Source organism: Lepisosteus platostomus, chromosome 10, assembly GCF_059453375.1.
Source record: "Lepisosteus platostomus isolate fLepPlt1 chromosome 10, fLepPlt1.hap1, whole genome shotgun sequence".
In the NCBI taxonomy this organism is placed as follows: Eukaryota; Metazoa; Chordata; class Actinopteri; order Semionotiformes; family Lepisosteidae; genus Lepisosteus; species Lepisosteus platostomus.
In genome coordinates, this window is record NC_142620.1 from 45,817,379 (window position 1) to 45,829,612 (window position 12,234).

General features: G+C 35.2%; 1 protein-coding gene and 1 long non-coding RNA gene across 7 annotated transcripts in view; one reads left to right on the plus strand and one right to left on the minus strand.

Annotated features, from left to right (window-relative positions):
• The window catches only part of tenm1 (teneurin transmembrane protein 1), a 339,710-nt gene that overhangs the window by 14,244 nt on the left and 313,232 nt on the right, over positions 1-12,234 (minus strand). For all 6 annotated transcript variants that reach the window (XM_088596739.1, XM_088596742.1, XM_088596741.1 and 3 more), the window contains 5 exons: positions 9,431-9,797; positions 7,815-8,325; positions 5,277-5,449; positions 1,328-1,563; positions 382-675 (listed from right to left, as the gene is read on the minus strand). In XM_088596739.1, coding sequence (XP_088452865.1) covers positions 382-675; positions 1,328-1,563; positions 5,277-5,449; positions 7,815-8,325; positions 9,431-9,797 — 1,581 coding nt within the window. The remainder of the gene's footprint in view (positions 1-381; positions 676-1,327; positions 1,564-5,276; positions 5,450-7,814; positions 8,326-9,430; positions 9,798-12,234) is intronic.
• LOC148653804 (uncharacterized) overlaps positions 1-12,234 on the plus strand; it is an 84,486-nt gene that overhangs the window by 4,911 nt on the left and 67,341 nt on the right. The window lies entirely within an intron of this gene.

Below are 12,234 nucleotides of genomic sequence, written 5' to 3' on the forward strand. Positions count from 1 at the left end.
TTGACCACTATGTATATAAATTAAGGAAGGAATGAATACTTAAAGATATCACCATTAGTAAATTCTCATTTACATAAACTATTGAAAAACACATAAAAAGCTTTATGTTACACCATGCTGACAAAAACACACTTTTTACTTCTTTTGTTTCTTTCTCTGGGTGTTTACATATCCCAGAGGTCACAGGTTTTGACTACCCGCATTTTACAAAAGGATCTAATAACAAAGGACAGCAAATCAAACAAACTTGTGATCAATTTCACAAAACGTTTAAATACATTTCAGTGGAATTATCCTTAAAAATAAAAAAAAATCTCTGATAAAATAGGTTAGGAACTGTTAGCAATCATCAAAAAACACCTCATGTCAGCCATACTTCACCTTCTCAAGAAATGTGTAGCTCCATATCTTTCCATTGGCCCAGGTTCTGGATATAATCCTGCCATTCTCATATTCTATTTTTTCAGACCAGTTTCCCCTCTGTATATTGGTCACTAGGCCAGCAGGTGAGTAAGTGACATTGACCTCATTGTATTTACTACTAGGAGACCATAAAATGGGTCTACCCATTTGGTCATACAGGATCCTAAGGGTAAACTTTCGATGATCATCGTAGATCTTGCCCACTCGTGTTGCTTGGTCAAAGTCTATGGACAGCAGATTTCTGTTATGAGCCTAATAATGAATATCAACAATATAAGATTAGTGAAACAATCAAACTTAAACAAGAAACAGATACAACTTCATGGCAGTTATATACACATACTGTAATAAAGCTGTAGACTAATTTGCTAGTGAATGTTTATTTATGGAATGTAAAATGCATGAGAAAAATAAATACAAATATAAAGAACATCTCAAGTAATACGTAAAGCTATCTCTGGTTTCAGCACCAGTGTTCATTTTTTAGAATTTTTTTCATCCTTCAAAATAGCTTTATGGTTTGTTGTACTTGTTTTTCCAAAATGAAACAAAGTAGAACCTCTGTATATCATCACAATGAAACTCACATCCCAATCAGTTGTATTTTGTTTGTTTTTTTATATTCAGAGGAGGAGAATGTACACCAAGAAAGGAGAAAACAATAGTATGCAGGCCCTGAAGTAAATTTCTGGGGGGAAAAAAGGACATTGCGCATTTTTGTGCAAGTACTTATGATTACATACTTCTAAAACATACAATTCTCATACTTAATGCAGGTTTAGAAAGGGGAGAGAATATTACAGAATTTAGCCTCACATTATTACAGAGAAGTTGGCATTACAGCTATCTAAGGATGAGTAACTGTTCTGAAGTATCTGCATGGGCAATGAAGAAATGAAATTACCCTCAGCCGTCGCTCATAGGCTGTATGATTTCCTTTGGCTTGTTCCCGCCTCTGTCTCCACTCAATGAGGCTAGAGCTGTGTTCCCCAGGCAGGGTGATATTGCATTTGCCCACTGTGGGGTTCACCACGCCTCCAGAGTGATGTGATTCAGTGTTGAGAGTCACTTCCATTCCACTTGCAAAGGTCACGCGCAGGGATCCATCGGCGCTGACACGATACGTGTTCTGTGCATTGTCTGTGAGACACAAAAACAAGTAGGAACAGATTTAGGAAAATCTACCCGAAATCGCAACGGGCATTCTGCTACCACAATATTTGCTGACACATACTGAAATCTCATTTAAATGTTATTTTCCCAGAGGTGGTGGCACACCGAGTTCTCATCAACTGCCAGAAAAAGTGTGAAAACAAAAAAAAAATAGAAGCATGAATGATGGCACTAGAATGATGAGCAGTTAGTGTTTTCTTTCTAGTTTTTGTCTTCATGATCTCACTTAAGCAGGAAATATGTTTGACTTTTTTCAGTAGATGTTTTCTGTTGTTTCTGCTATTATTGAAATAACACATTAAGACGTGAAGTGTTCGGATGTTTATGTAATAAAAAAAGTTGTGAAAATGCAATAAACTAGTCTGGTTTTTAATTTGGATTTTATGTAAGATAAGTCTTTCAAAAATAAGGTTTCTAAAGATGACTCTTTGTGTTATTTAAACCTTGACTACATTTTCAGATGAAGGAAAATCAGGCTTTGCAAAAGTAACAAAATGCTCTTCATGGAGCATGTCTGATTATAATGTGTGTCTTAATATGAGACTGAAAAACATCGGAACCAGATTCACTATGCCTCAGTTTCCTGTTTACCCATTTATAATTGACTTTGGGCCAGCAGTTCACACCTTTGCAAAATCTTCACAGAGCTAAACCTAAAGATAACATACTGTAGAAATCCCTAACTACATTTTTAACTTGACTTGATCAATTTCAGGTCTCATGTTGTCTTTTGTTCACACATACTTTGTTCACTCTTCTGCAAATGTGTGATTAGCTGGTTAGAAAGGCAGCTATGCACAAGACAATATATCATCTTCCTTGTAAAACCCAACACTTTGTACCTCTACACCTATTCTATACAGTGTAAAAAAGAATTTGGAACAACCACATTTTTACTCAAACAGGTCAGATTCTGGGTTTTCACTTCACATTTTCAAATGAGGAGATACGCATTTTTAAAAGTTACAAATTACATTGTATTATGCATAGCATGCACATGTTCACACTCCAGCTGCACTGAAAATGTCTGATTCGCACCCAGTGTGATACATATCTATAAAAATGAAAAAAGACAAAAACCACCACACTGCTACGTATGAAGTCAGATGCAGCTGAGAGCTATCTAAGTCTAAAAAAAACATGCCTCCCGAAAGCTAAAAGTTCAGCTTGAAAACAAAGGTATAAAATCACTTTCACATTTTAAATAAATAAAAGCTATTCTTCTTGCCTGCGGGAAGCACTACACTAATTATATCAGTAATGATAAAAAGATACAAACAAGTCAATGGAAGTCTTTTGATAAATTTTCACCTGCACAAAACCCCATTTCAATTTATTAAAATCAGAAATCATTAATCATCATAATGCATTCAGGTGGCTACAGACTCCATTTCTTCACTAGCAAGCATAAAATGGGCTAACTGGCAGGTTTCAGCATTTGTAGATTTCTGTAATCTCTGATTCTCCAGTTAGTGAGAACATTAAAACTGGTTATTCTCCCTGGAGCACTTAGTCTGTAATAACAACTATCTAAGAGCCATTTGTCTTGCTAAAGTAATTTTTCTCCCTGAAACACTCATTTCTGTTTTTCCTCTTCCCCCGTTTTTCTTTTCAAATTCTAAAACCAGTAGGTAAAATAACTGTGTCCTATATAGCAGAAGCTGGGACTACGTATATGCTGTATATTCACCATCAATGGTCAGCCAGTAGAATACATTTAAAAATAACAAGCTATTTGAAAAGTGGTAGGCCAGTAAATGATAATAGTTGCTGGGTTACATCAACAGGATTCATAACTTATTAACCATGGAGATAAGTTCTTAATTGTGTAGAGATTATTTTAATTAGGAGGAAGGGTATTCTATTATTATTTCATGTAAGACAGTATTTTCTCTACTTGAATTGGACTAGAAGGTTTTCCAAGTTTTCTTTTATGTATGGGTTTGCACTGACAATATTAAAAAAAAATTTCAGAATACGTAAGTACAAAAATAAATTTGTCAACTTGAAAAATATGAATTGAAGTAGATACGGACAATCTTTTAAAATATATATATATCACTTAGTATTACTATAAATAAGAAGTTTATATATACTTTAATTTATCTAAAATGAATACACATGGATGACCCACCTAGCTTTGGGTCGATAGAAACAGGTTACACACTCTTATGTTTTCTTAGTCTATGCGGTGTTACAGAGAACAAAGCTATTGTATTTAAAGCTGTGTTATATTATTTAAGATTTTCATTTTCATTTTTACAGAGCTATCAGGCTTTATTCAATACAAGCATTATTTAAAACTGCACTTCAAAACTATATTATATAGCTGCCAATATGTAGTCTCAAACTTAAATTGCAATACTAATTCAGGTGGAAACAGTGTAAGGAGGCTGTGATGTTTTCTCTCAATACCTCTGTATGCAATATCAAAATATATACTGTTTTAGTTAACCATAGTGCCTTGATTTTTGATTCTCTAATATAAACGATTCAACCTTAGGTTTTTCAGTTTTGTGTATTCTGTTTGTCTTTTCTGTTTCTTGTTTCTTTTTTGCTGTTTTCTTAAGTGCTTTCTTAACAAGTGTCTGCACTAGAATGATTGACACCATAGGAAAGGGTTTAACTTCAATGACTTAGGTTTAGCTGCTTCTTGTTTTTTTGTTGTACATGCTCAGCTTTATTCATTAGTTTCAACAGCAGTGACAGCATATCTTCTTAACATATACATTTTCCAACCGCTGTTTAGAGAGTGACATTGATGTGGCTTAAAGCTGAACCACTTGTTTGAAAGGAAACTCCTGAAATAGTAAACCTTAAATTGCATCTGCATCTGTGTCATTTATATCTACAATGAAGACAAAGCACAGTGATACATTTCAATCAACGTGCTTCACTTATCAGATAACAGAAACAATGAGCAAAGCATTCAATACCACAAACTCTTAATTAGATCCCATTTCTTTCTCAGGCTGATGAAAAATGCTTGCATTAATAGTACTGGTGTTGATTTACATCAACAATAAAAAATGAATGCTACCCTTGGACAAACATTTACAGTGGCCTGTAACATTAAGCATAATTGGTTACATTATTGCTTTTGCAGGATATTACTCTAAGAGGAGTATAAAGCAGCAACCCAGACCCTCACTTGGTAACAATTTTTGACAATAAGTCAAATTGTTAATAACAATTTATTGGTAATAATTTTGATAACAGTTGGGAAAATGGGGCAATGTGGCATTTCAAGGTTCACAAGAACACTGTTATTTGATACTCCTTATTTGATTGTTACTGAAATTATATGAATTGTTCTCAGAGAACTATTACGTATGTACAGGACAGCATTAAGCACTCACAGGCAAATAATCAAAAGTGATTTTTAAAGGTATACCATTTATAGTATTTTAGTCCTTAACAGTGTTTATTTAGTAAGAGTCTGATTTTTATGCCACCTTACTGGAATATAACATGTTGTCTAAACATTCCTCTAATCCTGAGAAAAAATAATAAGTGTGTTTTCCAGGATTATAAAAAAATATTTAAAATTTGAAATACAATTCTCTGTGGTTCACAATGTATTATTTATGTTGGCTTTTAAATGGCTGAACTCGATCTCAGGTGATAATTGTACTGTAGTTTGAGACTCCCCTTAACATATCACAATTCCATACACATACCTTGCCTTAATGTGTAGATAGTGTTCGTGGCAGAGAAGTTGGTGGCAGTGACAAAGTTCTCTTTGGTTGAAGTGTTCACTTCCACTCTCACAGATTTCTCCATGTTACTGTGGAAACTGCTAACTTCTCCCGTCGGAAAGGTTATATTGATTAGATGACCTTCACTGTTATACCTACAAACGCAATCAGAACAGTTAGCTGCTATTTGTATTCCATTTGTGTTTTGTATTCTGACCACTTTAAACAAAATAGTTACGAATGATATTTCAGTTTCTATACTGAACAATGAGAACATCGAGGCATTCCAGTACTTTTAATTAAACGCAGACATTAGTAACAACATACTGTAGTTGTGAAAAGGGAGGCAAAACTTATGCTACTAAGATAGGGTGGTCAATCCTTCCATTTCATTATTTTTTAAATCTTTGTTTTGGCTAATCCCTAATTACTGAAGAGACCTTTAGCACCTGTATTATCTACATAATTCCTTCCAATAAAAACAAAAAAACAAAAAGCAAATGGAAACAGTGGTGGAGCAGAAGCATTAAACTGTAAATAAGGAATTAAGAGGAAGCAAAATATGTGGATATGGCTGAGTATCTTTAAATGTAATTAAAGAAAAAAGGTTAAGAATTACAGTAATGCCATTCCTGGCCATTCCTTAATTTATCTTAATACTTTAATATTTATAACTGACAAATTATAAACAACATTTGGTTTTATTTTTTGCCTAATCATGTTACTTTTAGAGTTCTTTTAATTCTGAAGGCTAGCTAGGATTTAATGGTGTATCTGCAATTCCCTTCTGGCAGATAATAGAAAACAAAAGATATACTTAACAAAGGTTTGCAGTGCCATCCAAGTTCCACTGGATGGCACTAGTAAAACACTGATTTAAATCTAGGAAACATGACCATGGAAAATAACATGAGTGAAACTGGAAAACAAAATCGAAGATGAACATTTAAAATTTAAGAAACAGTGACAGAGATGTCAACATCATGTTAAGTAACATCAAAAGCATCTTGTACGTATAATAAAAGTAATATGATTTCATTTTGAAATTTTGAAACTTTTGAAACTTGCATTTTAAAACTGAACTTTAAGTATATACAGTCATAATGGCAAAATAACAACAACAATAAAATACTGCTAACGTTTTCCTAAGGTTAAAGGGATACAATTCAAAATTTTATATTTGGATCACAAGTCATAACTCGTACATTAATCTGTAAGAATGTTAAATAGTACTTGATGTTATTTGTTTATATGTTCTGTATATGTCCTGGTGGCCTGACACCAAACACAGATTTAATGGGAAAAAAATCCTTGGTTATTACAAATATAATATTTGCAACATCTGATGTTTCCATTCATGGCTGACTTCTAGATTATAAAACAGAGTAGAAGCACAAAGATGAAGTGCTGAAGCTGAATAGATTATTTAAATGTCTTACTGAAGACACCAGACTCATCAGTTTTTGCTCTCATAACAGGCTGCTTTTCTACAAAGCCAACCAGTTAACAAGTAGCAGTTAGTCTAGATAAAATAGTCTATAAAACTCAAACTCCTATAAAATTCACTATAAAATCCTAACATAACTAAATAACAGACTTTATTTACAACATTACAATCCTAACATTACTAAACAACAAATAAGTAAACACTAAACTAAACCTTCTGGAATATTCAGCTAAATTATCCAGAGGGAACGTTTCCATCTGCTAACTTTGGGTCACAATTTTGTGTAACACTGTATAGAGCATAAAACCACAAAAACGTCAATACGGTACATAGTCAGCACTGCTAATGTTAATTTCCCAGGTGACCAAATGCTGCTTAAAAATACCTCTTTTGTTCAGCTGACAATTGGATTTCCAAGGAACGAGTCAAAAGTTATGTTGTTAGCAAATTAGCTTTTAATTTACCAAAATCAGATATTATCAAACCTTTCAAAAATGAAACAGGGCAGCAGAATGTGGATGTTAAAAGATCAAATAAACAAAGAATGGAAAAACAAAGAAATTGAAATAATGGGGTTTCATAGAATTGATATATTTTTGTAAAAATCACAAAGACTATTCTTTTCTTTATGCATCTTTTTTTCTTATACATCTTAGTATTAAAGTTTAGCCTGTTTGTCTGTAGTCAAATTTGATTGTACCTTAAGCGGATGCTATTTACATATTTGAGAGAACATATTAAAATTAATGCAGTTCCCCTTTGAATTCATTGGGATTTCAAATGAGGCAAACAACAGCATAACCTTTGTGGGTCATTTTCATCTCCTTTGTTATACCCATGCTGTAAAGATGGAATGACAGACCTCAAAGGCATTTCAGTTTGCTACAAAAATTAAAGCAAACAGCATCAAATTGTTAAATGTCTTTTTCGATTACAAATGCAGGTATTGCCAGAAAAAGATCAAAAGAGAGGTGGAGAGTGAGACACCGATCTCACCACTTTCATTTTTCCAATTAAAAAATAAACTTGAGAGTTTAATAAAGGGAGGGGGTCAAAATAATGAAAAACCTTACTCATAAACAGTAGTCCAACTGTTCTCATTGCTTTTGGTTGCTAAGAGACCAGAGTTGCCATGGTACGTGATCTGTGCAAGGTCGTGTCCCTGTGCAGAGACCCTCTTCAGGGCTCCATTGTTACTGATTGTGAGCCAGTAGACCTGACCGCCTGGCACTACCAGCCAGAGAGGCACGCCGTTAGCATCCCGACGGATGTGCACAGAGTTCCCATTGCTGCTGATGATTGTGCTAATATCCTTCTCCCCTGTGTAAGTGAAATTGTAAATATAGTCTCCTGTTATAAGGTTGAGCGTGTGAAGGTGGGTCCCATTGGTGTTGAACAGATACAGTTCCTGATCCACTGCAGAAGCTATTTCATACATATTCATGTGATTGAGATTAGGTTTATTTCTGCTGAGGGCTCGGACTCGGATGTTTCCCAGGTCAGCTATGTAGAGTGTGCCATCAGGAGATACTGCCAAGGATGAAGGGGCTTTCAGTTTAGCATCCCTGGCGTATCCTCCATCACCTGAATACGTAAGAAACAATGAAACCAAGAACAAACAAAAAAAACATCAGAATTTTAGAAAAGTGCCACTTTAATAACCCATCAGCCGAAAGCAGGCCTATTTTGTTCATACTGGGAACTCGGCTCACAAAATCCTTCATGGCTTACTCACATTTAGGAAGGATTTGCTGAAAAACTATTTCATTTATCATTATTTTTTATCAAAGATCTGCCACATTAGGAAATGCTTTTGAATCTCATTTACTCCAGGGGGCAAACCATTTTGAGTGCTGTGTGCCAGCAGTTGAGTTGGGGGGAGGGGGTTGGTTATAACCAAAAGAAGTAGACAGACACGAATTTGTAGAAACTAACAGGGTAGCACAGGATGCATATTTCTCGAGAGAAGGAAGTGGGAGGTAAAAGCCTCCAAAGAGTGCAATCATCTGTTAACAGCATGACGTGATGGAAAATATGCAAAGTACCACATGAAAAATAGTAAATGTTTCACACTGTTGGCTCACAGTGTATGTATTGTAGGTTTTGCTTTCATGTTTTAAAATAAAAAATATACTACTGATTAGATTCTGTCGGGTACAGGCAATTGTTATTTAGCACATTTAGAGCAACAAGAAGGATCTATGCAAAAATGTGATTTGTCTTAAAAAAGGAAAGGCAAATTAGACTATCTTTGCTACACTGCTACAACATTTATTAAATAATAATCATCATTGCAATCTAGTAGCATGTACTCAATCTACTGTATGGAACATAACAGACTGTTTTACAGATGGACTGGGGAAGTAGACAAAATCAGAACGGAGACTATGAGATTATAACTTACATTCTAAGCCCCTGGCTAAAATAAATATCATGAGGGGATTATGCTGTAGTTATTTTTTTCCACAGAAAAGTGTCTTGTTCTTTAACAATCTCTCATTATTGCATGTGTTTGTGTTTCTCATTCTGCGACAGCAAATATGACGCCACACTACAAGTTATCAAAGAGTTCAGGAACAATGAAACAGATTAAACAGATTTAGAATCTCAATTCAGTAAAAATAACAAAACCACACTAAACTAACACAATCAAAGATATGGTGGCCAAAGACCAGCTTTGAAAACCCACCTGAGAAACAGTCGCAGTTGGGATCAATTTTGCAGTCACATTCTGTTGGTGCTCCTGCTATAATCGAGATCTCTCCATTTGTTGTGACTTGCTGAATGCGATTGATCTTTCTCTCATCGGTCTCAGCGATATAGAGTACTCCATGGTGAGACACACTGATAGCTTTTGCTGATTCCAAGGTGGAATGGACAGCAGCCTTGCTTACAAGGTAATGATCAATTCCAGGTACCTGACAATGGATTGGCCTTCCTGCCACTATTCTAACTTGATTGCTCTCTGACACCTGCATCACAATGTTGTTGTCCAGGATGTAGAGCGAGTTATCCATTGGGTTTATGGCTAAATCTGTAGGCCACTCAAGCCGAACCTGAAAGAAATATGCAATATATTAAAATAATAATCTTATGCGTTCTGTACTGTACAGTATATATAATTCCATGTGATTTACTGGAGTATCATCCAGGGTGTGTCCTGCCTTGCGCTTGTTGTGTGCAAGGATAGACTGCGGCTCACCCATGACTCTATCGTGGATAAATTAGAAAATGGAAGTACGTATGGAAATAAAAATAAATAGAGGCACTTCTGTACAAAATGTGTGAGATGTTCATCTCTCCCCTTCACTGGAAACCGGGATCAAGCCCTGGACAATAGAGGTAACATTTACATGCTCAAATCAACTGAAACCCCCAGCCTATATAATAAGAAATTGCATTTATTTTAAGCATTTATAGAAAATAAAAAAAATGTATGGGTTTTTTTTTGCATATAAATAGGACAGACACTTGATTGCCTGATAAGGTGGTTTTATAAGTGTCATTTTTACTCTAGCCCACCTATTTAGAAGTGATCTTATCAGGCCATCTTGAAAGAGCATATCTTAATTTCCTTACCACAATTTGTGGTATGTCTCTCAGGTTAATCATGCATAGCTACTCTGTTTATGTTTTTCTAAACTGTGAAATTGTTCAACCTCCCCTACTTGATGTCATTAACTGTTGAATCCACGTGATTCAGAGCTATGACACATGTGTCAACACCTCAGGGAACAGGACAGAGAATGCTTCTAAGATACCACCTGCCTTTATTTGCAATGTGAGTCCCAGCAGTATTTACAGCAGAGTTAACATTAAATGGTGGACTGATGTTACTCTTATTCACAGGAATAAAAGCTTCACAAAGCTTCTACAAATGTAGAACAAACCACAGGACCTCTGGCGAAGCAAAGCCAACTAGATTCTAGGAGTACTTGGCCAGCACTTGGTGTACCTCTGTTAAGGGAATTCTGCTCACCGATATCTAGACTACAAAACCTGGTATGTATTCTAAATATGGGCCTTTAATATTTTAGCCATTAAAGACCCCTCCAACCTAGAGCTTTGATCTGATTCTCCATCCCATGCTTTTCACTCTTGGTTTGAGCAGGATTTTAATTTCTTACATTTCAATGGACAATTTAAACGTTCATTTCCATAATCTAAAATCAAGAGCTTAAGAGCAGGGGTTTAGGGTTGCAAAAACTGTTGTATATGAAAGAATGACTTAGGACCCCGGTGTCCTGTCCATATTTCCCATTGGTCCTTTCCTATCATGGCCTCCTTATAATCCCCATCTATGAATTGGCTTCATTACTCTGCTCTCCTCCCCACTGATAGCTGTTGTGTGGTGAACATTTTGGTGCACTATGTCCCCATTACTTGTAAAGCGCTTTGAGTAGAGTGTCCAGAAAAGTGCTATATAACTGTAAGCAATTATTATTATTATTATTATTATTATTATTATTATTATTAATTTGCAAAATCATGTGTTTGCAGTCCCCAAAGCTTGAAACAGCTTTCCTGATTCTGACACGTGACACCCTCAGTTTTGAAACAAACAAACAAACAAACAAACAAACAAACATTATATCCCAATAAAAAACGTTCATTCAGGCAAAGAAGACGAAGAAGAAGAAATTACAGATTCCTACAACTACTGGTGATAATTTAGATTTTTTATAAGTACAGTAAGTTTATAAGTATAGCACACTTTCCATCCCTAAAGATTCCAAAGTTCTTCATGAATAGGATGGGACCCACTTAACCCATCAATGAAAGGTAGCACCTACCTAAGTCAACAATTGTTTACTGCCAGACCCAATAGGTGGGAAATAGAGGCGTGTGCACTTATTTCACCAATTGAATAAATGAAAAACTTAAGGATAGCCAGACTGTACAAACAGAAAGTTTAAATTTTACCTAAACATGGGTTCAATACCCCCAAAAATACAGCAAGATATTTAGAGACCAAGTAGTATAGCACTGTGTCGACTGTCCCTATACAGTACATTAATTTGGAACTCCTATTTTATAAGGAAACGTTTCTTCTGCTGGTCCTCCAAAGTGTCTTGCAGGGACAACCTGTTTTTCCTTAGAGGTCTCCTATCCCAGGAATAACCAGGACCAACCTTGTTAAGATTTTGATATCTGACCAGGCTATGGTATAACAGACAACATGGTAGCAGGATTTGACTTAATTACATATATTACAGCATATCACCATAAGAGTTTGATTTGAATCCCACAAAAACTAACACAAAAATGAAGGCTAAAGTGTAAAGCAAAAGCTTTTTTTATGTTATGTGCTTTTAGACGATTACTAGAAGGATGCGTTATATTATATGTCTTGATGGACGCATTAACCAGTGAAATTGCATAGAGAAAACCATACAGTAGCTGACCTCTACTGAGATTTATAAACAAGAATGCTATTGTGGTGTGTTCATTCATTATGAATGTGCCATTCAAACAGCTCTATTTTCTTTTACT